At 43.9% G+C, this 25,768-nt stretch overlaps 2 protein-coding genes across 3 annotated transcripts; one reads left to right on the forward strand and one right to left on the reverse strand.

Annotated features, from left to right (window-relative positions):
* The first annotated feature begins 2,867 nt into the window (after positions 1-2,867).
* LOC116392908 (protein Dok-7-like) lies at positions 2,868-18,104 on the forward strand. 2 transcript variants are annotated; one of them, XM_031864740.1, is made up of 13 exons: positions 2,868-2,954; positions 3,071-3,116; positions 3,870-3,958; positions 4,241-4,391; positions 6,260-6,460; positions 10,747-10,866; positions 12,592-12,699; positions 13,240-14,159; positions 15,342-15,413; positions 16,139-16,184; positions 16,388-16,537; positions 16,989-17,186; positions 17,702-18,104. In XM_031864740.1, exons 1-13 carry the CDS (start codon positions 2,901-2,903, stop codon positions 17,878-17,880), a joined length of 2,334 nt encoding a protein of 777 aa, XP_031720600.1. In that variant the 5' UTR covers positions 2,868-2,900; the 3' UTR covers positions 17,881-18,104. The 2 variants fall into 2 exon arrangements, with proteins under 2 accessions (XP_031720600.1, XP_031720601.1); XM_031864741.1 differs by lacking the exon at positions 17,702-18,104 and adding an exon at positions 17,400-17,675.
* lrpap1 (low density lipoprotein receptor-related protein associated protein 1) lies at positions 17,426-24,932 on the reverse strand. The gene is made up of 8 exons (XM_031864742.1): positions 24,588-24,932; positions 24,022-24,166; positions 22,391-22,521; positions 21,577-21,697; positions 20,506-20,661; positions 20,168-20,250; positions 19,636-19,812; positions 17,426-19,127 (listed from the first exon to the last, which is right to left on the reverse strand). Exons 1-8 carry the CDS (start codon positions 24,753-24,755, stop codon positions 19,059-19,061), a joined length of 1,050 nt encoding a protein of 349 aa, XP_031720602.1. The 5' UTR covers positions 24,756-24,932; the 3' UTR covers positions 17,426-19,058.
* Between the last annotated feature and the right edge of the window lie 836 nt (positions 24,933-25,768).

The following is a 25,768-nucleotide window of genomic DNA, read 5'->3' on the forward strand; positions in this document are numbered from 1 at the left end:
TGTGTGTGTGTGTGTGTGTGTGTGTGTGTGTGTGTGTGTGTGTGTGTCCTTGGTGTTGCAACAGTTGGCTACAGGCTGGTCATGTCAGTCAGAGTGATAGTTCACTGAATTTGACAGAATGTGAATAATCATCTTAATTTCTCGCTGTCTACTTCACATACACATAAACACACAGAAGCATGGAGAGCTTTGGTTCAGCTATGTTCTTGTTATTTTTCATTTTACGTTGCTCTGCGCCACAGACTCTTTACAAATGCAGAACATTTTGCACTTCTTTTGTGTTGTCTGTGAGTGTTCCTTGCATGTGGATGGTTTGCGGTGTCGGCGAGTGCTTTGTCGTCTCTTTTGTCGGCTCTCTTTTTAAAGCAGCCTCTTCTTCCTCAGGTAAAGACGGAAACAGATGGAAAGACAGGGAAAGAGGAGGAGGAGGAGGTTTCAAAAGGCAAAGCAGAAGAACAACGTCTTCCAACCAAATCTCTCCTCCTCCTCCTCCTCCTCCTCTTCCTCCACCACGGCCTCCTCTTCGCTCACGTCGCAAATCCAAGTCCCCTTCATCCCGCTCCAACCACTCGACCCCAAAGCGAGCCTTGGATTTAGACAACATTGGGGCCAGCTTTGACACAGAAGACAGAATACAAACCCGCAGGGGGTCCCGAGACCTCAGGGGCTCCCAGGGGTTAGAGCTGGACAGGAAGTGGGAGGGTGTGGCCTTAGAGCTGCGATGCCGTGGCAGCAGGATGAGGTCAGCAGTATACCAGACTTCAGAATTGCCCTCCATGGTCAAAGCCAAGAGGAAGTCGGAGCAGAGGGAGGGCAAAGGGCAGATTGACCGGAGTAAATTGAAAGCAACCTTTGTTTGAGGACGTTTCAGTGACTCACAGACTGTCTGGCCTGGTGATGTCGTCTGTGTGACTCTGACCTCACTGACAATGTCTGCCGCAAATGAAACATCGTCCCGTTCTCAAGCTGAGGCAAAGGGCTCAGTGTCAACTACTGTGCAGCTGTTCTCAGACTTGAAACCGAAGGCTGCTATTAGAAGATGACAGGCTGTGATTAACCAAATGCTGTGTCTCAATTCCATACTACATATTCCTTCTCAGTACGTACTACGCAGTGGCAGTGGTGGAAAGGAACAAAGTATGTGTTCTCTAAAGTACTGTACTTAAGTGCAGTTTTGAGGGACTTGTACTTTACTGGAGTATTTCCATTAAATACTACTTGTACTCTCACTCTATTACAAGATAGAACTTTATTAATCCAGAGGGGAATTCTTGAATGTTTAAGTCACAGGCTGTGGATCAGCTATAAAGTATATTTATACCTTGTGTATATAACCTGCAAAAACAGTATCTACAACAGTTAATAGTTAATACTGTATACAAAGAGTAGAGCACAGCATTTGGACACGGCTACTTCCGGGCCCAGCTGTTAGCCTCTCCATCACGTCTGTTGAGCCCAAACGAGAGGATACTTGAAACACCTGTCGCTCTGTGGTTCTGTATGTTGACATGCATCTCTACATCAAGGGGCACTCCAGCAGTTGTATTGCTCTTCCATAGCATTGGAACATTGGAATACTTGATAACCGGCAAACTCCAAGCAGCAGAGGCTGAAACATTCTTTAAAAATGTTGGGTCCTCCTTTTCTTATAATGCAACTTCACAGCATGTTTCGTTGGGCCCTCGCCGCCCTGTTAACCCCGACATCTTTCTCACTCCACAACCCCAGTTTGCGTCGGAGACTTTCTGTTCAGAATGCGCATTCATCAAGCCCAAACCAAAATAACCACGATGACATCATCAGGGTTATTGCTCAGATTTGGCTGAACTCCTCAGAAAACGTTATACAGCTGTGTTCTCAAACTGAGTACTGAACATGGCTAGTATAGTAACATCTGTAGAGTGCCCTTTAAAAAGGGTTAGACAAAATAATGAAGACTCTAGCAGTATTAAAGTCAGTTAAAGCTCTATTTTCACATGTCAACCTCCTGAATTAGAATTAATACAAACATTTCAAAAAGGTAACCCGAGACATCGTCAGCTGTCTGCATTTTTAGGATATTCTAGCATGAACGACGTGCATTGGCCCAACTCTGTTGTAAGAGAAGTGTTCCTGGCACCAGCTAGTTCAATAACTTACACTGGCTTTCCAGGAATAAATGCCCCTGAACTTACAGAGGCCCTGGAAGTAATACCATCAGCGTACCTCAGTGAAGACGGAGCAATGCAGGGATTTACAGTATGTCACACTGTTTGTTGCTTAGAGACAACAGTGATTCAGTGAAACCAGCAGGACTGCTGTTTCCCTCAGGATGTGCTCATTCGGTGGGCATATGGACATGTTCACATAATAAAGTATTTTCTTGACGAGTAATCTTGTATAATGATTTATTTACTGTTGCAAATTTGGAGCTAATTTGCTGATTCCACATGTCTTAATTGGCATTACTGTCTCGAGCCAGTTTTTACATATTAAACTGGCTTCAGCTGAGGCTCAGCTGATTAGCAGTAAGGCTCATGAATCCCCGTCTAACACCCGGCTCAGAGCAGCTTCACCAGTTAAGTGAAAGGTGTGCAAGTTATTTAGTTTTAATCAAATTAGCTCCATTTTGAACAATAAGCACTTGATGCAGGATGACAACTCTACCAACTTTGCAGGACCCCGCGGGGGGAGGCTGGTGTCACTCCCCACCTCGTTGGTGTGGATGACGGGGAGAGAGGGCGGTCTGCCGGCGGGGCTCGGACTGTAAGCGCTATTTTGAAAAGTGCCCTCCCCTCTCTCTCTCTCTCTCCCCCCCCCCCCTCCCTCTCTCTCTGTGGACTAGGGGAGAGGCAGCACACACACGCACGCACACGCACACGCACACACACACACACAGCTGCTCGGAACCATGACAGAAGATGACGGATACAGTTGTCGCGGAGGGACAAGTCAAGTTTAGAGATGGAAAAAAGGTTAATTCCGCCAATGTTCCTCTTCTTTTGGAGCTATAAAATGTCTTTCCATACTTAAGGGCCAACTGCAGGAATTTACTTTGTCGTTTATTGATTCTTTACAAACTTCTCCACAGTGGAAGACTCGGTGTGTCGTCCTTAGGAAGCCCTCTCCGGTCGCAGGTATGTGGCAAACCACTTTTATTTTTTGCTATCATCTTATTACTACCACTCAAAATGTGCACATGTATACAGCGACAGACAGTTGAGTTCATTCATCTGCAGCATTCAGCACTAATCCCGTCTGCTTTCTGCAGTTAAACTAATCACAACATGTCAATTGGTCTCTTGGCTGTGCGCCACGGGAGCGCGTAACGCACCATATCCGTGTCAACATGTGGGGATGTCTTGCAATAATTAACCAGCTGAGCTGAAAGATTGATTTCATTTAGTGCCTGTGTCCTTCAAGTCTGAATATTAAACAGTTTTTTTGCCAGTTGGATATCAGGTTAATCCTTTGAAAGCATTCCAGTTAAACGTAAAGTGTGACATGTCCTCACTGTAACAGAGGCTTCGCTCTTCAAGCAGAACGCAGCATGTGTGAGAACAGAATGGAGTTTCACTTGAGATGCTGTGAGGACAGACACGTAAACACGTGGCCATGCGGTAGTTTATGGGTGTAATGTAGCTACTCTGCTGTGTGTGTGTGTGTATCCATGTGTGTGTATTTATGGCTTTGCTTTCGTCACCAGCTGTGCCAGTGGATCAGTTCATTGTTTTCGGGTTTGTTATCACAGCTGTGCCATAAACACAGGCAGGCATGCAGCAGAGATTACAAAAAAAGTGACTGTTGTTATTCTACATTCTGCTATTAAGCACAAAATTGAGTTTTAAGCCGGTCCATCCTTAAAGCTCCTCACTCTGTTTCTGCTTCAGACTGTCTGTCTCTGCTGGTGTACAAGGAGAAGAAGAAAGGGAAGGAGAAGGGCAGCGGCCACAAGGAGAGGCTCAATGTAACCCTGGAGGTATGTTAAGCTGCAGCAGACCAAAGGCTCGCTGCTTCTGATCTCAAGTGCAGGTGAAGCACACTGCTGGGGCAGCTTTACTACCGCTCTTTAGTGCTGGTGCATCACATGCTTTCTACGGCTGTCACATGTACAGGGGGTGGACTAAATGTAGATGTCACACGGATAGATAAGGACTTGAGGTGGGTCACAAGTAGACTGCTAGTAGACTAACAAAAAGAATACACAATGAAAAAGAATAATAGAAATCCAATCTCAGTGTAATCTACTCTGCTCCCTCAGGGGATCTGTGGCGTGGAGCCTGGGCCTGGGTACGACGGGGTCTCCTACACCCTCTCCATCCTCTGTCTGGCTCACACGCTGGTCCTGGGCTTCAGCAGCCGAGATGCCCTGCTGGCCTGGGATGCTCACGTCCGCTACAGCCTGGGAGAAGGTCAGTGGTTTGGCCTAGTGTGGATGTCACAGTCCTGGGTGCTTGTTCAAGGATGTGATATGCAAATGATTCATGTACTTGATTAAGTGGTCTGCAGTTGAATAACACACATTAACAAATTCAGCTATTTGTATCGGGTTAGTTTTTGTGTTTGTAATACGCACCAGAAGAAGCAAGGATCTCAAAGAGTTGCATAATGCTGACAAATAGTTGTTTATTTGTGGAGCAGCAGGACTAACAACCCTGTTATAGAGAGCTGTTTGTTTCAAGGATTAGAAGGTTGATTCAGTACGAGGATCTCAAATATTACGTAATCGAGCCTTAAAGCGACACTAGATGCTCCATGGCACAGTTATTATTGAGCGTAACATGTGAAAGACTAAAGCCTGAATGTGGTCATATATGCATTCACAGTAAGAATACATGAGGTATGTACTGTATAGTGTGTACAGTATGTAACTGTTGGGATGTTAAGCAGTGTTGCTGAAAAACAAGTGGAATCACAGACGGATAACTTCTGTCTTTCATCACTCCTGTCTGTTCAAAGTGCTTCTCTGAGGACAAGGAGAAGGCTTCATCAGGTCCACATGTAAGAAATGCTAAAATACACTGAATCCCATTTTATATGAGTGAACTCTGTTAGAGTTGCCTTAACTTATTCGACTTACTTTATTATTTTTATTCTCAGTATAGTGTGCAGTGAAGCAAGGTTCTTAAGAACACAAGGGTATATGTTAGTTGTGCCCCTCCTCTCGTTTCACAGGCTTCTCCTGCACACGAAGAAGTCTGCAAGAAGAGTAAGAAAGTCCACCGTATGCAGTTGCCGATTACCCTGCTGAATTCTGCACTCTTTCATATGAACTCCTCCTCCTGCATTCTTGATACAGTCCCAGACAAACGGCTCAAAAAAGTATTAAACACAAGCATTGTATCTGTTGTTCAAAACTCTGGCTTTCAATTATAAGTATGCAGTGGGACACCTAAATGTTATAACTTGGACCCTCACGAATAACTTTCTCTGTCCAAACTTTCCTCTTTTAACTTATCTCATTGAGAAATGTCCTCTCTATATCATGAATTTTAATAACATATTTAAATAACCTTTAGCTGTACTTCACATCCAGACTGAGTTTAATTTACATTTTTGTGCAGCAATAGGCAGTAATGTCAGAACTTATATTCCTAATCATTTTTCTAAAGCGATAATTTCCCTTCCTCTTTCCAAAATGTCAACTGTAAGATATTTTCGGGCTCCATAGTTCCTCTTAATAATATTACGAGTCTGTACTGTTCCTGTGTCACAGACTTCTATCTCCCCTTGAAGCCCAACTTCTGTTTTCTGATACTAAGAGCTCATGTTGAACATATTTCCATCTTAACAGCAAATCTGTTCTTTCCTGACTTCCTGACCGTTAAAATAAATTCCACATTTAATATTTTATCTTCCAATGTAAAATCCACAGCTAAGAATCACGACTCGCCTATTAGAACACAGGTTGTGTAGCTGTGCTTTCTGTTGCTGACGACAGTTTTAAACATATTCACAAGCCTGCAGTTTGTCCACAGCGCTGCCGGACAAATGTTGAAACCAAATTACCTCAATTTATCCTTCTTGCAAGCTGTGAATACTTCAAATTGCTGTTAACAGTTTCCAAAGGGTACTGATTCAGATACCTTCAGGGCAGCATTTGGTTTTACATAATTTCTTTAATGCTAAAAAATGCTTGCTCGAGATCAGTAAATCTACACAGCAGCAGGACGTTGCCCTCGGCTACATCTCTGAATGTGTAGCTCCGGTTTGGAAACCACAGACACTCAACTCTTACCAAACCTTCACTCTCCTCTCTGTCTTTCTTCTTCTCCTTCAGTCCACAGGTTTAGTGTCAATGTCGAGCCAGGTACCAAACTAGAGAGCGGCCCCGCCTCCCTCCACCTGTGCAACAACCTGTTGGTCCTCACCAGAGGCGTCCCGCCTGTCGCCATCGGCCACTGGAAGTTGTCTGCGCTGCGTCGATATGGTGCGGTGCCAAATGGCTTTGTGTTCGAGGGGGGGACTCGCTGTGGATTCTGTAAGTAATTCCTGGACTGAGAAGGTTTTGCTGTATTCAGACAATGTGGCCTGCAGCCAAGAAGGGCAACACTTCAACAGCTGGAGAACAGCTGTGGGCCGTGACTCTGTTGTTGTCGTCGGTGTATTTCTCTTATTTGTGGCTAACTGATTAAACCGAGATGCCGTAGGGTCAGTGCAATTTCTACCAGAGCTACATTAGAGCTTAATGGGAGTAAAATAAATATCACTGGTAATATAATATTTTAATGGCAGTATTTAAGAATCAGAGAGCTTCTTTCTATGTTCCCATTTTACACCAATATTCAATTCATCATTGACAGCACCAGTGATGAGACAGTGATGAGTGTGATTTGAACCTCCTCAGCACTGATGCTCTTCTTACGAGCAGTATATATTTGCATTCATCTTAGAACGCATACAAATAGAAACTTCTAGATTTCTGAGAGGAAAAAAACAATATTTTCTCACTCAATGAACGTTGAGATTTTCGTTGCTCTTTTCCCGTATAAATGGACATTTCTACCTTTTTAATAGATACCTTCAAATATTGAGAACTTGCTTGTAACTTACTAAACCGGTAACTTTGTCAATGTGAAATACTTCCACTGCAGCACAGTTTAAAGTTCCCTTTGATGAATGAACACATCTTTTCATTTCTCTGCAGTGCTCACAGGTTGAGAGATCTGTCATTTAATAGACTCACACAGATTCATTACAGGTCTTTATATCGTAACTTTATCCACATAAGAAATTACTAAAAAATAAAAATACCTAAAAATATAATACTATGTATGAACCCAGCACACTATCCGCCTGCCTACCAAACAATGTGTGTTTGTGTAGTCTGCCGCGGTTCAAGTATCGTCTGAATGTCCTGTTGACGTGGCCATGAATGTGAAGAATGAGAGGCAGTTTCATGTTTTTGGGTTGGGTGTGTGTGCGTGTGTGTGTGTGTGTGCGTGCGTGTGTGCGTGTGTGTGTGTGTGTGTGTGCGTGCGTGTGTGTGTGCGTGTGTGTGTGTGTGCGTGCGTGCGTGCGAGACACATGGACAGCAAGACAAGTGTCCAACGGGACAGTGTTTAAAGTGTTCACTGTGGGAATACTTAACTCAACAGCTGCTGTTTTCCTGGTTTTATTAAGACACCTAGCTCTGTTGCATAGTGAGACCTCCTCACTGACTTTTTTGTTTTCGTGGTGTGTTAGTGTTAAGAGAAAGTTTCTCCACTTAGTGAGGTTTGTGTGTGTGTGTGTGTGTGTGTGTGTGTGTGTGTGTGTGTGTGTGTGTGTGCAAAGCGTCTCATGGCTCCTCCAGGAATAACCCTGAGGGCCAAAGGGTCTGGTTTCAGTGTTTTCATGGGCAACGTCTATAAATACCACCCTCCCCTGTAGTGGTCACTTAGCCAATCACATAGCACCTGCTAGCTGGACTGCTAATCACAGTTTTCTCCTTTTAACTCATCTACATATTACCCAGCAGCCCCAGAGGCAGCAGAAAGAGGCCTAGAGTGACAGAAAGAGAAAGATGTGAGAGTCAAATCGACAAGTGACATTCCTCGCATGAGTGCTGAGTGTTAGCTTACATTTTTACATGTTAATTTGTATTTGGCGAGTACGTGGGAGACATACCAGTGCTCTGCAGTGATTCTGTGGAGTGTTGTTTGAATTCACACAAAGCCGACTTTATTTGGGGTAATAAAACAGCAACTGGCCTGGTTACAGTCAGGCTTCTGACTTGTGTCTACTCTTCGTACATCACCCAAAAATCATTGCAAAAATGTTTCTGTGCACTTCACTCAAAGACAATGCAGAGCAACATGTCTGATGTGCTGTGTTAGCTTAAGTCTGTCCTGGAGTTCTGACGGACCATGTAAAGCTGCTGTGTGTGCACATTTACTATGTATTTACAGGAGAGAATCAGACCATGATCATTGCAAAGATGTGCAAACGGTTCAGTACAGTCACGGTATAATATTAGGTTGCACTGTACTTTGAACCGAATGACTTTTTAAAAAAGCTCCTTTACCCTCTCGGCTCCCTGATTTCCCTGAAGGCCTCGAGCGAATCAGAAGGCCGGTTTGTTGCTCGTCTAATGCTGCTGTATGAACATATTTCAGCCTTGACTGCCACCGTGCTCTCTGCTGCAGCTGCACTGTGACGTACATTGTAGACGTACAGCACAGTGACACAACGAGCCTTTCTACTGCCACGGACACGCACACACATTCCCTGACTGACAACCAACCGGTCGTGTGGGACAGTGGGCAGTCATGCCTTGCAAAGACGTTCACTAGGCACTCATCAGTTCAGCCTGTGTGCTTTTGGTTGCACAGTCGCATGCACACACTGTATCAGTGTGACTCATGTAGTGATGTCTGTACTTCAGCTCTAATCTTAATCTTTCCATGTCCCTGAGCAAGCACACACACACACACACACACACACACACACACACACACCTCATATTGTAGTACAGTATCATATCAATGCACTTGTGAGGTAGTTTTTCTTGTGTAGAGAATATTACATGTTATAAAGTACGACGCAGCATTTGCTACGCAGAAACTTCAAGCCAAAACAGCCGTCCTCCTGCCTTCGTCTCATTACTCTCCGATATGACATTAAAATTACTGTAGAAAATTGCCTACGTGGAGCAATAATATGTACATTGGTCCCAAGCAGGCAGAGATTTGGTTTGCCTGTTGAAATTTGACAGAAAAGCTGCTTCCTTCTCTCTTTAGTATGATTTATTACTGCTGCAATGTGAAAATAAGATCAGCTTCTTTCAGGATGAGCTGCCATGCAGCTGAACTCAGCATGTTTGTGAGGAATGAACAAATCCTAATGATTTTCTTTCCAGTGATAGAATATATCTCCTTCTGTTTAAAGGTTGTGTTGACATTAAGAGAAAAGGCTTCTCAAGGCCTCTGAAGATGTTTTTCCTCCAGCTAACTGAAATATTGGCAAACTATGCAGAAAACTATCTCTTAGCAAAGAGCAGGATTTATTAAGTTGAGTTATAACATTTACAAACATCAAAAGCTTGGACCGATCGTTCCGTACTCACGATCACGCCGTGTTGACTTTAAAGCAGCTATTTTGCATAACAATGTATTAAATGGATATATGGAAGAAGTGAGCTTTTAGCCATATCTGGTGCAATGAACTGACCCTGTTCAATAAACAAATGAAAGTGTAGATAAATTACTTTGTGTAATCTGGAAGCGGACGCTCAACAGCTGCTGAACATCGGGATCATCTTGAGCCAGGAGTCTTTGGTGCTGTACGATGTTAAGTTGTTTAGAGTTCTCCACAGAGTATTTCTCGTACATGATATATGAACTCTTTTGTTGTCGGTACCGTGCAAGGCCAGAGTTTGTGTTTATTTGTCTGGTGTTGATGTCCGAAGGCTGAAGGCTGAAGGAGGGCTTCTACGTAGCTCGTAACCTTTCTGACAGACTTTACAAAACTAGATTCACAGAGGCCAGCTTCTCAAAAGTCTTTCAGTTCAGATGAATCACTTGGATTAAAAAGCAGAGCATCTTTTCATTAGTTATAGTTATTGTGAGTTCTATTGTTCACTATGTAAGTTCCTAGCTTTCACACAAGCATCATCTCAGCTCGTAGCCTAACAGCGATATTATGATCACAGCATCTGCTCCCGTTGGGACTCGAGAAGATCCTATAAAACACACAACAGCTGATGAAGCTCAGAGTTCTCATTACATGTACTGCTGATGCTTCAAGAGGGACGCTCTTCATTCATTCAGCTTGAAGAACTAAATGGAATTGTCTTTAAATTGTCCTTAAAATCATAAATGCAAACTTAACTTCCAGCTCTGTAATAATACAACAACCGTTTTTGAAATGTGTAAATTACATTTAAAGCAAAGGAACTTAAGACCGACTCAACTGATCTTGGCTGTACTTACGTTCCATAATAACAGAAACATGATACTCAGATGTGCGGGCTTACTTTGTGGCTGTCTTTTCAATATCTCGGCAATGTGAGATTGTGACGTTTCATGACATTATTTTGCAGACTCACGGCTCTGTGTGTGTTTGACAGCAGAGTGTGGCTGAGTGTAACCTTCATAAGAGGCTCGCTGCTGATTCAAACAGCCTTGCCTTCACAAAAGCTCTCTGGCTCAAAGATGATTTTACTCTATATTTCATCATTTACCACACTTCATGCTGTTTGCTGATAAAATATTTTTTTCTCATCCATCATAGGCGTACGTCTCTCATTTATGATGATGTCGGTCTCTCTCCCCATCCATCTTCCAGGGGCTGGTGTTTTCTTTCTGTCCTGTCCCGAAGGAGAGCAGATCAGTTCCCTGTTTGACTGCGTCGTCCGGGGCATCACCTCCAGCAGGAGGCCTCACGGCCTGCGACCTGCCCTGCCAGGTGGGCGTGCACTCACGCAAGCATGCAGCACGCACGCATGCATGAAAGCTTTTAAGAAACAATACATACACAATATGCCTTCAGACATTTCTGAGACCATGAATATGTAGACGGAGGGTTTAATGACCGGTGGAAAGAGAAAAGGACACTTGCCAAGAATCTGACAACTAAAACACACACACATCTCAGGATCTGGTTTTGGACATCTGGCCTTTTTTGTGAAGAAACTTTGATAATCGTTCAGGTTAAATTGGTGGAGAATTGATGCCATCATGAAGAAAGGTGACAAGTAACTCCTTTTGGCTTTTTATTGTTTCACACTGTACAAAAGGGACAAGAATAGACCTTCTAATCTCTATATTTCAGACATTAACTACTGCCAATATTAAACGGCACTTAACATTTCATTTAAAAGTATAAAACTATTTTTACCTGGACACAGTTGTTTAATCTATTTCCTGCATACTGATGGATTTGAACTTTCCTGTCAGTAAGCAGTAGAATAATTCGCATCCTGCTTGTCAGGGAGTTCTCCACTTGCAGAAGGACTCGACCCTAAAGCTTGTTTTCTGTAACAGAATGATCACTTTGTAATCCAGATCCCAGTGATCAGTGTGATCAAGGCTGAAGGAGACATGTTGGTGCCTCCGATGCGTTTTTATGCCGCCAACAGCCGGAGACATTATGTTCTCGGGTTGTCTGTTCTTCCGTGTGTGTGTCCGTCTGTCTCATACTGAAAGGGGCGCCTCAGGAACTCCTTGAAGGAGTTTATTCAAATTTGACTAAAATGTATGTGTTCTTTACATGTTGCATGGTCAACATTTAAAGTAAAACTTCAGCCTCCCTGCAACATTTGCTCTAGTGTCTGTGAGCCTGCGTCAGCCTGCGTCAGCCGGCTCCGAGGCCCGCTGTAACCCTCGACATTCAGTGCTGTGAAGCAGCTATTATTAGCGTAGGCTAGCTAATGTTAGCTGACACCTCACATAGCGTAGTGAAGAAACGTGGCATCTGCACGTTGGCATTAACTGCTGCACTCCAGAGGCAGAGATCCAGGGGTTAGGTTGTTCACACCTATACACACAAACACCTTGAACCATTGCAACGCGCACGCACACACTCTGTGTATATATAGCAGGCATTAAGTGTGTAATTGGCAGGGTTTTACACTAAATCGATGTTCAAACAGAGAGCCGAGGCGCGTACGACCTCCTGGGAGGATTCCAATTTACAAGTCTCACACGTAAACGTGTTAAAGAAGAGGCTGCAGCTTCCAGGAGCAGCTTAACGACGTCTGCCTTCATATCTCCGCTTGTGTTAAATTAAAAGAAGAGGTCTGGTTTTCATGTGTATTTCTGAATTCTTTCATTCTAGGACACTAAGGTATGTTTTCACACTTAATGACATAAAAAGAAAAAGTGAAACGTGAATGATTTTATCTACATATTCACCATCATTCCCTCCAAAGCTTTGATCACAGTCACAGCAACATAATGTGACAAGTAAACTATTCCTCAGGAGCTGATAAATAAGATAAATAAAAAAATGTTCACAAAACTTAACTTAAACTCAACCCTTTTACTTAGTGAGTGAAAAACATTATGGACGGTGGAAATAGGTTTTAATGTCATCAGCTGTGTGCAGACAACTGGGTCATCTTGTCTTCATTCTCTTTGCTCACAAACTCTGACGGTTGTGTGTTTCTGTGCTCTTGTTGTGTGTCTGCAGATCCCAAAGCTGATCCAGTGTCAGCAGAGGAACGTATCAGCCAAGAGGCGTCCGAGCTGGAGAAGAGACTCAGCATGTTGTCTCAAAGCAGCCTCGCAAGCAGCACAGGTACGTTACACCGTTACCTTCACTTCAGGATACATGTTGAATATGTAACTCATGGGCTCTCTGTCATGTATCAGATGGATAGTGTGCATCATTTTAGGGCCGTCAGATACTTGATGAACGTTTTGGGATTTCTCAATCATCGCTCTTGTATGCGTCTGTCATTGCAGAGGATGAATCCCTGGTCTATATGTACGAGGACCTTCTGTCATAATAATGTTTGTATGAGTCAGAGTTGTGAACTGCAGTGAGTCAGAGTTCCTGTGTTATTCTTTTTTGCCGACTAACTTTAAAGCTCCGAGAGAGTTTGGGAAAAAACAAGAAACAAGATTTCTGACTTCACAGCATAGAAAAGTATGAACCGTTAATTAAACACTGGTTTCACAGGTCATGATATTTTGTATCTGGAGCCTAAATAAAGACATGATCTCTATATGAATCATTACATGTTCTTTGTGTATAACTTTGTGGTTGGCGTGTTTGTGTTTAGATCAGTTAATAAATCACTTCGTCAGGATCTAATAACGTTCTCGCCCTCTTCAGCTTCCACTTACAGCTTCAGCACATCTGTGGCCGGGGACGACCACAGCAGCATCTCCAGCTCCTCCTCCAGTCAGTCGGAAGCGAGCTATGGAAGCAGACTTCCATTCTGTGTGGAGCCGTTAGCTCGACCGCACCTCCCTAACGAGACAGCCTCGAGCTCGTCCACGCTGAATGCTTTGACCGATTCAGATGACCGGCTCTACGCTGCTGTGATGGGAAGTTCGGGGACTCGTCCGTCCTCCGCCCAGCTGCATCCTCGTGGGCTCCATGACAGCGGGCGGCAGAGCTCGTTAGACAGTGGGATTGGGATAGCAACAGGCAGCCAGTCATCTTACTCAGGGAGCTTCTCCTCATATACTGGGAGTCTGGACATGGCCAGCCAGGGAGGTGACGGGGGGTTTGGCTCTGTGGCCAGCCTACCTGCTCCGCCGCCTCCTCCTTCTTCACCTCCTGCTGTTCCTCCCCCGACTCCTCCTCCTTTTCAGTCCACACTTACCCCAGAGCACAGTTCTGCGACCCCCTCTTCCTGCCCTTGTGTCTCCAGATCTTGCTCTCGTGCGTCCCAGAGGAACGGTGAAGAGTATCAAATCCCCAGCCTGCCGAGACTGCAGTACGACACCCCTAGGAGTCTGCTCAAGACCCTGTCCCTTGGGCAACCATCCATCCACGAAGGCCCCCCTGAGCTGGGCAGGTACAGCAGGAGCAGTGGGGACGGATGGGGTAGTCAGGGACAAAGGTTAAGCAACATCCCCACAGGACCCGGGGCTCAGCGTCAGGCCATGGTGCAGCGCTTGCACTCATGGGGCAGTGAGGGGACGCCCTCTGTGGACAGTGAGGGGACGCCCTCTGTGGACAGTGACGGGAGGTCCACACCGAGACCGCTTCTGGTCCCTGGAGGCCTGGTTTGTGGAGAAACACAGGTAATGCTATTCTCACTCTCTGTCAATACAAAGCAGATGTATGGGTGACTGATACCAAATCGACACCTGCTGTCACAGATGTGAAGCTTTATTTGAGACGCTGCTGTTTATTATAGTACATAACATTGCTCTCACCAGGCAATGTTGAATGTCCTCTTAACTCCCAGGGACCTGTGGTACTCTGTTGGTTTAGTAGTTACATCTGTTTGATCCTCGGGCATATTTTTACTGTTAATATGGAATCAAGAGGCTCTGCACATCTCGGTCCCGTCTTGGGTATTCGATAGTTATGTCAAGCTTTAGGCCACTAGACAGACCTTCATCAGGGTGAAAAGTAAAAGTTTCACTGAAAATCCACTTCCATATCTCACCAAACACAGAGGTTATGTGATGATATTAGTCCCGTGCAAAGTGTTTTGGTTTTATCTGCTTCTTTTTTGACCTCTGTCCTGCTTCAGGATTATGGAGGCTGCGTTGGTGATCATAAATTTTCATTTATTCACCCCACATAGTGATTCAACTGGAGTGTCTCACTTGTCCAATGCTTGTTTTTCTTCTTAGCAGCTTGAGTGAGGAGGGGATTCTGAATTACACGAGGTCCCCTGGTCATACTAGTCCCACTGAAGTGTCTTTTAGTCCGTCTCGGTGAGGGTCTACTTATCTACAGTTCTCCTCTGTTTGGCCTTTTGTAATTTCAACTTTTGCTGAGAGAGAGAGAGAGAGAGAGAGAGAGAGAGAGAGAGAGAGAGAGAGACCTGTTGTATGAAACAGAAATTACTTTCCTGGACTCTGAAATGTCGGCGGTTCTTTGTTGCACATCCTTCATGTCGGATAATGAGACAGTGCCTGAGTCCACAAGTTGTACCTTGAAACAAACCGTATGATAAATAATGTTGCTGATGCTTGAGCTGTTATTAGCTGCTGTGGGCGAGAGAAACATGGTAAATTGGGACACATTGTCCAGGTTTCTCATCTCTTTTGTCCCTCGTCTACCACCTCTAAAACGCCCTCACACTGATCAATCCTTTTCAAAGCCTCTCTGTCCAGCTGCTTGCAATATATCTATCAAAACTAATTTGTTTGAGCAGTTGCAGTTGTTTCCCTTGTAGCCAGTAACAATGTTGAATGTTGCAGGAAAAGCACTTCACCCTTCCTCGACAATAACATCTCTTGTCTCTCCAGTGCAGTCCTGGTTTGGACAACTACATAACACCAGAGCAGTGGCGGTCAGCGAGGAACAGATGTTTGACTCAGGTACCATTTTATTTGCCTATTAGTTCCACGTCTGGAACCATAAAAAAGCTTTTTTTTAGGCTGAGGTTAGCTCCTAACCATGCTGACAGCACAAACTACTGTTAACGTTGAGGGTAACCAGAGGGGAAGCATTAGGCTTCTGTGGCAGCGGCGTGGATGGGACGGCCCTTTTTGATTGGTTCGCCCGTCCCTTCCACAGTCTAATAACTGGGTGACGGGAATGCACCTGAAAGCTGTTGGGTTTTCTGGCTCATAGATGGATGGATTGCGGATGGATAAAATAATGTATGGAGTTTGAATAGTAATATAATTCAATACTTTCATATCTAAACATCATGATTAATATATAGTTGTTTAAGCCCCTGGTGTTTTTACCGTGAACCAGACTATCGGCCTGATTACTGCTGTTTCTCATCGTGAGTAGCTGTGACTTAGGTGTGTGACGCAACTATATCATAGCAGGTGTACAGCTGAGGAACCAAGGAAGAACAGTGTTACTGGTGTTACTGGTACACGACTTTCTTACATGTCACAGATAAAGATGATGCTGTTCTTAAATCAACTGACTAAGAGAAGGTCCATGACTGAGCGAGTGTGCATCTCTCTCAGAAGTTATATAATACAACACGACAAAAACATCAAACAAGCGTGATTCTTAAAACTAATTCACTGTAAATAAGTTCTTCAAGACAGAATCTGAAATGTTTTTGTCATTTGTCTCCTAGGTTGCCAACTCTCCATCAGTCCCGTCACCTTCTGCAGATACACGAGGTATGTTTGTAGATACATATATATATATATATATATATGGTGGGAACTGAAGTACTGTTCTTAAAGGAGAAATATGTAATATGTTTGTTTTTCTTTGTTGTTCGACAGCGTTGGTACATTGCTGATATGTCATACGAGCACATCATATTTCCCTGTAATGTTCACGTTGTTTTATTGTAATAATCTGGATACTTTGCTCTCAGATGGTTTTCTCTGTTTGAGAGAGGAGCAGGATGAAGCTGGTGATACGTTAGCGGGTCTGAAGAGGTCGATGCCCTCTTTGCCACCCTCTGCCCCCCCACCCCCCCCGCTGCCTGTTGCACTGAGCAGGCATCGGCCAACATCAGCCTGTGGTAAGAAGAGCACAGTGTCTGTCTGTGACTCATTCGTCTTTGTGCTTTTATGAAATACTATTGACTATATCATGACTTCATTACATGTATACTATAACTCTTAATGGCCTACTATACTACGTCATACTATACTTTATGTTGCATACTATAGTAGGACTTTTACGTTTTTTGATGAAATACTTCACTATAGCACTACTACATGCTATACTATGACATGCTACGGCTTTTTCACAATATGTTTTAGGACATACTATATGATTTGATATGTTTTTTGACTTTTACTATGAATATTTATCACTTTTTAATGACAAATGACAGAAATATGACAGATATGTATGTCTTTTTATGACTAGTCCTATCAAGAGTATCACTGCTTACATCTTGAATCTTGCTGGTGTGGAATCAGATGGGCGACCAGCTGACCAGTGAACCTCTTTGGATCTTTCTTTAGGTGTTCTCCAGTCTGCCCGTGAAGCTCCTCCGTCTGGAGCCCTGGACACTCGGCTCCACAGGGACAGCCTGGTTCATTATGTTAACATCCCCGTTAGCGCCCGACCAGCTACGACTCACGGAGAGCTTCTCTACACAGAGCTGGACCTGCAAGAGCCCATCTCAGCGTCAGTCTCCAGTGTGTACAGCGCCTTCAGAGGTAACACTCTGCAGCTCTGCACACCCAGTGACAACTGCAATATGGCAACAGGGTTTAACATGGCTAAGATGGCATCCAATTCAGTGGCTCAGAAATAGATGACATGACACGGCTACCATTAACACACAGATACGTTTTCTTTGGTTGAGAGTGTTCTACAACTGCAGCTTATCTTTGTGTGTGTGTGTGTGTGTGTGTGTGCTCTATTTACAGATGTGAAGGAGGGACAGTAAACAAAATAAATGGGGAGAAAGACTTTATTCATGAAAAAGACATATCAATGACATCTTTAGATTCTGAAAATAGATCTACAGTTTAAACATTTAAATTCTAAGCTGTGAATTTGCAAAATAAAGCAAAGACCTTGAAGTAGTTTAATGCATTTCCATTTAATGAATGGTTAAGAGTTATATTGCAGCACTACCACTGAAGTTAACACAGGGTCAAAGTAACTATTCTAGGTTAGCGATCACGTAACGCAGACGTCTTTCCTTCTCTCCCCTTCACCGCTGAAGAGGGCTCCATGAAGTCCGCCCACCTCGACATCACTACCATGGAAACAGCTCAGCGAGGGGGCGGAGCATGTTCGGGGCCGAGAGGACAGGCTGACTCAGCAGGAGAGCAGGCGCTGAGGGCTACCAAACGGACACTTCAAAACAGTTTTCATCGCCGATTCTTTCCATCTCCTCCGTAAATAAGCTTAAGTGCTTAATTGCAGTTGATCATAGCAATCACTGTTGTACTTAGAACACAGAAGTTATGTCAGTGTTCCCACCAACAGTCCATCCCACTATGAATAACAATAGAAGGCCTTCTAAGAATCACTCAGGTGATCATTATAAAATAGCCTTAATCATAAAGGAATGCACTAAACACTAATGTTAACCTGATAATATAAGTATGGAAAAAGGATCGACAGCAGCTGTACTTGGCAAGGTGGAATTTACAAATAAATTGACTTTCTTCAGACTGAGATCAAGCCCCCCTCATGGCACCGACACCTCGACTGTTAGACAAGCTAACTGGGGAACTCGTCGTTCCACAGCTGAGCTTAAAAGCACTCGATTGAAAGAAGCATCTTAGCGATACTTTACTTTACTTCAGGTTCAGATGACATTAATCCAGACCCATGAGGCCCAGCCAGCCAGGATCATTACTCATCACAATAATCAATGACGCTGCCGACTGCTGCTAGTGGGAGTTGATGAATAGAAAAGCACGGAAGTGTGTTTGTTCTAAACTCTCCAACATATGGCACTAAGTTTATCAGCAGAAACCAGAAATAGCACAACAGGGTTTGTAAATATGAACTGTTTTTATCCGTGCCAAGACAATGAGAGTGATGTTTGACTATATTTTTTTAAATATTACTGTTTGTATGTTGTTGGCACCTGTATATCTTACACATTAAAGATTGCTGTTATCTTGCTGAATCTGCACTGTCTTCATTTTAAATTGATTAGACGATAACATTACAATAGTTCAGCAGACTGAGGTACACGTTACTACAGTAGCTGATATTACATTAGTAACTGATAGACGGGTGTGGACAGTGTGAAGTACTAGTGCAGTCGGTTGGCTGTTCCCCTGAACCATCCCTCAGCAACTAAACTCCATCATCTGACTAAGAGTGACTCAACTTCTGTTCATGCCGTTTTGGGATTTTGGCCACATTTTCAGCGAGACATTTCTTCTACACCTGCACACAGATGTAGCAGACTAGTCTGAATACTATGTACAAACAACCCACGATTCATCGACAAAATAAATCAATGTCAGATAACACTAGAAAAGTAGAAAACGGATTTCTTTTTGTAGTTGAAGGAGCGCTGTGATTGAAGAGGGAATTATTTCAGTTCAGTCGTGATCCTCTCAGAGCTCATTATGCCGGAGGCCCTCCTGGGAGATCTTGTTAGACAAGTCCTGCATATGTTTCTTCATCTGAAACCAAACAAATACACGTACGTGACCATGTGACAGCCTCACACACGCGCTACCATGACACATTTATGTAGAAGAATATACTTATATAGAAACATTACCTCTTATACCAATAAATAAATGGTGCCAATGTTTAAACATATGGCTGACTAATTATGCCTCAGAAATGATCTCCAGCTAACGCGCCTGCTTCATCAGAGTTATTGTTATATGTGTAAACGTGAGGTATAAAAGGGAAACATGTTCTTGTGAGGTTTGATTCCTTTCATTTACCAGAAACGGTCTATAAATAAGACTCTGCTTCTCTACAATGGAACAACATTAAGTGTTCTTAACTCGTGTCCCTTCTTTCTTTAACTGCTCTTTCTCAGCACTATGCCATCTTTTATTCATGCCCATTTTGCAACATCATTAGTTTCTACAGCAGTCAGCTGACCGTAGCTTTGTGTTGTTTGATGGTAAAATGTATAGCTGAGAGCTAACGGACAGACTTTGTACCCCTCCTTACCTTGTAACCCATCTCCCTGGTTTTCTCAGCGAGTGTCTCGTACTTCTCCTGGTTCCTCTTGATGTGCTCTTTGTCTCCTAAAGACTCCACATGTCGCAACTTCTGGTGGGAAAGCTCCAGCTGCTCCTGGTAATGGCTGTGCTTCTCTACCTTGGTCTCAAAGTGACGCAGCTCCTCCTGAGTGAACGAGGAGAGGAGGGCGGTGAACACAAGTTCACTTACAGGCACAACAGAGCTGATTTGCATCTCAAGTACTGACTAGAGAGGAAATGTTACCCTTTGACACAACTGATCTTAAAGCCAGATATACTTAAATAGAGCGGACATTTCAATTGGTTTCTTCAGTTGATTTGGGACAAAGGGTGAAAGGAGCACAATGAGAGATGTGATCAGAATGCTGTGCACGCAAGGCTCACCACGCACAAGTAGTACTAAGCTACCAAATACACCACAAAGGTTTGTGTTAGAAGATTTAGACTGCAGCACTGTGATAAAGCATCCAAAAGACCATGACTAGCAATGCATGCGCTACCTTCAGAGAGTCCAAATCGTCTTCGCTGAGGTTTGTTCTCTTGGCAGCCTCCCACAGTTCAATCACACGGGGCTCCCGGAACTCTACAGAGGAACAACCAACAGAGCCCGAGATGAAGGGATGAACACTCCGAGGAGACAGTCTGGAGCCTCACCAACACATGCGCACTCAACAGGGAGCTTTGAAGAGCAGCAGTCACAGCAGACGTTTTATATGAAACTAGCTGCTCAGTCATTTAGTCACAAAATGAAAGAAGATTGAATTAAAATCTCTGTTCTAATATAATAAAGAGATAGACGCAGAGTAAGACTGAGATGTGTGTGTGTTCTCTCGCTCACCACTGTCTCCAGTGAAGCCCTCGTGGCTGAGTTTACGGAGGCGCTCAAAGCCCTGGTTGAGGTCTCTCATCTTCTGCTTCAGGTCCGTGTGCTTCTGGTGCAGCATGTGCTCTTTGGCGTCGCCCTCCAGGGAAGAGATCACGTTCTTGTGTATTTCTGTTGAAGGGAACAGACGGAGAGAATGACGGGTGGAGGAAAACAAGAATCCATGAAGAAGAGAGAGAAGAAAGGAAGAAGAAACAAAGAATAGGAGGAAGAAGAAGGAAATGAAAGCAGCAAATTAGCCAAAGAAGAACAGCATTACATAAGCTGAGGTTAGTGGTAACTATAAACATTTCACTGGACTGTCTTTTTCTTCATATACCAAACCTTGAGTAGCTTATGGGTCTCATGTCATCGGTTGATGCCACAATGTGCTGATGCAACACGTGCCCGTCTCACCACGAGGAGGCAAGAAGCCAACAAAGGCCACTTGCACAACAGTTGACATTTAGATCAAAAAAAACAAAAAAAAAAACAAGGCAGAATAAAGGAAGCAAACATGTGTGTGGGGTTGGAGGTGACGGTGTTGTGAAGGTGCACGGACACTCCTCTCAAGGCACCTTGTGATCCGTTCAATATTTAACTGCATCAGACAAGCAGAAAAACACCCCCGGCCTGTACGCCACACATGTAACGCTGTGGACCGCTCGTAGTTCAGCCAGGTTCAGAAGGAGACACAGCAGGTGGGGCTGACTGACCCGAGCAACAGCAGAGTTCATAACCAAATGAGGTAAAGAAGAGGGTGAGAATGTGTTAATCTTTGCATTCACTTACTTTGGAAACTGCCCCGACAGCTAGAAAACATGAATGTGCTCAGCAGAATTCTCCAGGTTTTAGTTTAATATGTAAAATGTAATCTTCAAAGTTATTCTGGTGGGCTTAGGAGCAAACCTGGGACCAGAACCATGATTGTATATACACAACAGACAGTGGACGGCAGAGAGGAAGAGAGGGCTTAAAGGCTCATAAACCTGGCCGACGGAAATACTGACATAACGAAGCAGAGGTGGTGCGATTCACGTAGCTCACCTTCGGTCCTGCTGACAGTGTCCATGAGGATGTTGTACTCGTGGGTCTTGTCCTTGTGATGCTGGAACTCCCTCTTCAGACTCAGCAGCTCCTCGCTGGAGAACTTCCCCGAGATCTTGGCCTGATGGGGAAACAGTCGTTGTAGAAGGTCGTCTCACAAGCACGAGCGTAACGGACGTACATCGGACAGAGAAGAACGACGTGAGAATGATGGAGGTGTTCCAAAGGATCAACGCTTGTTACGCTACAATTCCCTCACTCGATGTGTCAGAAGGTTTAGCTGGAATATACACATTCCACAATCTAAAGATTACAGATTTTATTGTTGGCAACTAGAATAAGCAGAGATTTCAACGTTTGAGAAATTGAGCTTAAACATTTCAACACTCTAAAACACAATAGATATAAAACAGAGTGCGTTGTCACAATAGAACTTCTCTACTCTGGTCCTTCAGCAACTTCTGACTTGATTTTGCAATTGTCAAATAATCTATTACTTGTTTTTGTCCAAACATCTTCAAGAACACGATGAAATGTTTGATGAATAAATCTGTGTAATAACGTCTCTGCTCTTATGTTTCATCTTTAACCCTTAATGCTTCAGCGTAAACTTAATATGCCAGGCTGAACACCAATGGGCCGTCCTCTTTGTTTACCCATGTTTTCTTACGTCTCCGGCTTCCAACTGTGTGTTTTTTGCTATGACTCGTGGGTAATTCCCTGAGACAACGTCTGCAGAAATGGAAACTTTTTCTTTTCTCCACCCCCACACACACACACACACACACACCCACACACACACACCCCCACACACCTTGTTCCACAGTTTGTCCAGCCTTGGGTCGTCAAACATGTCTCCCTCTTGGGTGTCGTGGTCCTTCAGGTGGTTGCTCTCCAGTGGGCGAGTGTCTCTTTTCCCGTCCATTCCATATTTGGCCAGGATCACTACATAACAAACAGACTTTTTACTGCTGCGATAAATGATCCCAACACGAGCCTGCGAGGAGTAACAACTGAGGCCGGCACGAGAGGAAACGGTTTGACAAGTAAGAAAATCTAAAGTGACTAAGACACAAATATATTCATCATTTAAGAAAGACTCAAACATGTCACGTCACATATTACCCAGAGGCCCACATCCCTTGACGGCAACTCATTAATATCACAGGGAGCAGCGTCTCTGATGCATCGCATGCTGAAAATAAGCTGCGAAGGCCAAGAAACGAGCTTTAGCGTCGAGGAATCTAACAAGAGCTCATCTGAACAAACTAACGTCACCTTTCTGTTGACACGAGTAGCACAGAGCAGGTGATGTCCATGTGCTTTCTGTCATGCTGCACTTAACCTGATAACAACTAATAATGATGAGTGAGACAAGAGGAACACAAAAGATGACAAAATATCAAAAGGAGGATTTTAAATGCATCAAAAACTGCCAGCGCACAAACTTAGACTGGTTCTCCAGGACAGGTAAGTGATGCTGTTGCCATGTTTGGTCTAAACATAGTGAGCAGCTATGAAGATATGAGCAGCTTGGTCCTCTCTCAACATGTTGGACTGCTGCAGTACAATACAAAGTTGGACTTTGCTCTGAAGAAGCTCTGCCTTTATTATTCTGCTGTAGTAAACCGTTATTGCAGCCGCTGATTCAGCACCTTCTCAAACTGTTGGTAACCATCAGTGTCACTTATTAACTACATGTTTCATTAGGAGAGCGGCCACGTGCAGACGGCTCATTTAAAATCCTCATAAAAAGGAGGCGAGAACTTGAGGACAATCTCTGCAGAACGGTTCCTTCACATTTTATGTGTTCAGCAGTTTCTTGACCCAAGAGATCTGCAGCGTGTGCAAACATTCCCAGACCAACCAATTAACAACAAGCAAGGTGTCAGACTGTCTCTAGGCAAATCGAACCAAGAGCATCTACAACAGAGCGATGAAAAGAAAAACAAGGAAAGATAGAAATGACTTCTGAGCCCAATTAGAATGACTGGAGGGCTTGATTCAGTGGGGATGAGGTGACTTGAGGTCCTCCTTGAAGGCGTTTGTATGAAGCTACAAAGGAGAGAGACTCTGCTGCTGGAGGTCACGTCACCACTGGGGAGGAACTAGAGGAGCGAACTGGCTGCTCGTAGCAGAACGCTAAACAGACGAGTCCATCTGGCTGGTGCATTGCCTGCAGGTACGAAGGTACACGCACTCACACAGCAGCTCTGGACTGGATTAAGGATTAAGGAGAAATAAATGAGTCTTGATTATACTTTACTAATACCGGTTTTTAGTTTGGGAGCCGCTTGATATTCATGCCTGGTTGGTGAACACCAGCATGTTTCTGTTCTCAGAGAGTGAATGAGTGCGTATTTAGGCCGGACTGACTCTACAGCGACTTCAGGACAACGTGTGGAAACAGTTCGCCTCATGCCCGACTGCACAGAGCGGTCTCACCGTAGAAGCTGCGTCGGAGCTGGGCCTCTCTCTCCCCGTTCTCAACCAGCCCCTCCACTTTCACCTTCTTCCACTGCAGCTCATCCTTCTCCTGGATCTTCAGGTCGCTGTGCAGCTCAGACTGCTGCACCGGAGTCAACTGCAGCTACCAAAAACCAGAAGAAGAGACAACAGCAGTCGGACCACATTTACCAACAAAATGTTCTTTGTGATGAACTAATTCACTCTCTTGTTTTTGCAATGCATGCGTTATCATAACTTCAGTTAGCTTACTACACATTCTAGCAACACTCCAGCTCCAAGCTTTACTCCACAGCTTCTTTGCTGTGAATCACTCGGAATACACACAAGTAAACCACATTAAGCTTGTACACACTCCTACCTCATTAACCTGCGTGTATGAAGGCTGTATATTCAATTAGAACGACGAATATTACAACCGTACAGCTGAGGAAAGCGGAGCAGCCAGACTCAGACTGAAGCGTTAGCTTGCTCGGTTCTCACTGACGGTATCTGTGTTAGCTCCAGGCTAACCGTGCAGGTAATAGCTCGTGTCATACACTTACCCTTTTCGCCTTCTCCCACACCTGGTTCAATTTAGCGATCCTGAACTCCACCGTCTGCCCATCACTGCCGCCGCCGCTCGGCTTGGGCTCGTTCAATTCACGAGTGTATTTCCCGGCCAGTGCCCCCACACCTACACACAGAGCAGCGAGCACACACTGCAGCTTCATCCTCACACACACACACACAGCACGACTAGCGTGGAAACACAGATATCCGGGACAGCGATGCAAATGTTTCTGTTGCGGCACACTGGTGAACCCCAAGTCATGTGCTCAAAACGGGAGGGCACTTCCGAAGTTAAAGCATTCTGGGATATGTAGTTTCTTGTCTCGGCCCATGTGTTGGTACTAAAGCGGATGCGACCTTTTTGCACTACAATTCCTGCCAAGCCGCTCCGCGCGGTTACCTTGCAAACACTGAGCAAATAGAAAGCCGCCACGCCTCGTGCAGAGGAGCCGCTGCTCATCACTCGACTGTCCGTTACAGTCAGAGGGTGAGAGGGATCTCCTGAAGCTTTCCTCGGGAGGCGGGAGTTCGTAACGACACACACACTTAAGGCCGAACTGTATGGAGATAAATCCAGGTCAAGAGATTTGATCACTTGAAAAAAAAAATGTGACCTGAAAGTTCAAGTTGTGTTCTTGAACACTGAAAAATACAGCAATGCATTCAAAATAAAAATAAGTGAATGAAAAGGTTTTTTGGGTTGAATATCATTTTGATTCAGTTCTGGAATTTTTTTGAATACATTTTTCTTTTTCATTTATCACTTTCATATATATTTTGATATTTGAGTTCTTATATTTTCCAGATTTTATATTTTCAGATTCTTTTTTTGTGGATGTACATTTTCAATTTTATTTTCAAATGTTCAGAACTTTTGATAAACCTAAGGCTTTAGCTCCATATTAACCACTTTTAAAATTGACCCAGGTAAAATGTTGTTCCTTTTTTTCTCTTCGTAGATCCCCACACGGAGGATATCAATGTGTGTTGTATGGTCGCCTATATAAGTGATAACATGCTTATTAGTTACAACATGCTGTATTCACAAGCACAATTTAAAAAAAGTGTTTTGAAGATTATGTTGTTTTCTAAATCCCACAATGTTTTTTGTTTATTTGTTTGAGTGTTCTTTCTTTTACATGTAATATACATATATACCTATTTACATTGAAGG

This window comes from Anarrhichthys ocellatus, unplaced genomic scaffold, assembly GCF_004355925.1.
Source record: "Anarrhichthys ocellatus isolate YVR2014 unplaced genomic scaffold, GSC_Weel_1.0 scaffold31, whole genome shotgun sequence".
In the NCBI taxonomy this organism is placed as follows: Eukaryota; Metazoa; Chordata; class Actinopteri; order Perciformes; family Anarhichadidae; genus Anarrhichthys; species Anarrhichthys ocellatus.

Coding starts and splice junctions, on each gene's coding strand:
- LOC116392908 (XM_031864740.1), top strand. CDS start 2,901: ATGACGGATACAGTTGTCGCGGAGGGACAAGTCAAGTTTAGAGATGGA. Junction 6,461..10,746: donor GGGGACTCGCTGTGGATTCT/GTAAGTAATTCC, acceptor TCCATCTTCCAG/GGGCTGGTGTTTTCTTTCTG. Junction 12,700..13,239: donor CAGCCTCGCAAGCAGCACAG/GTACGTTACACC, acceptor CGCCCTCTTCAG/CTTCCACTTACAGCTTCAGC.
- lrpap1 (XM_031864742.1), bottom strand. CDS start 24,755: ATGAAGCTGCAGTGTGTGCTCGCTGCTCTGTGTGTAGGTGTGGGGGCA. Junction 20,251..20,505: donor GGGCTTCACTGGAGACAGTG/GTGAGCGAGAGA, acceptor GTTCCTCTGTAG/AGTTCCGGGAGCCCCGTGTG. Junction 19,128..19,635: donor CCAGGGAGATGGGTTACAAG/GTAAGGAGGGGT, acceptor GTTTGGTTTCAG/ATGAAGAAACATATGCAGGA.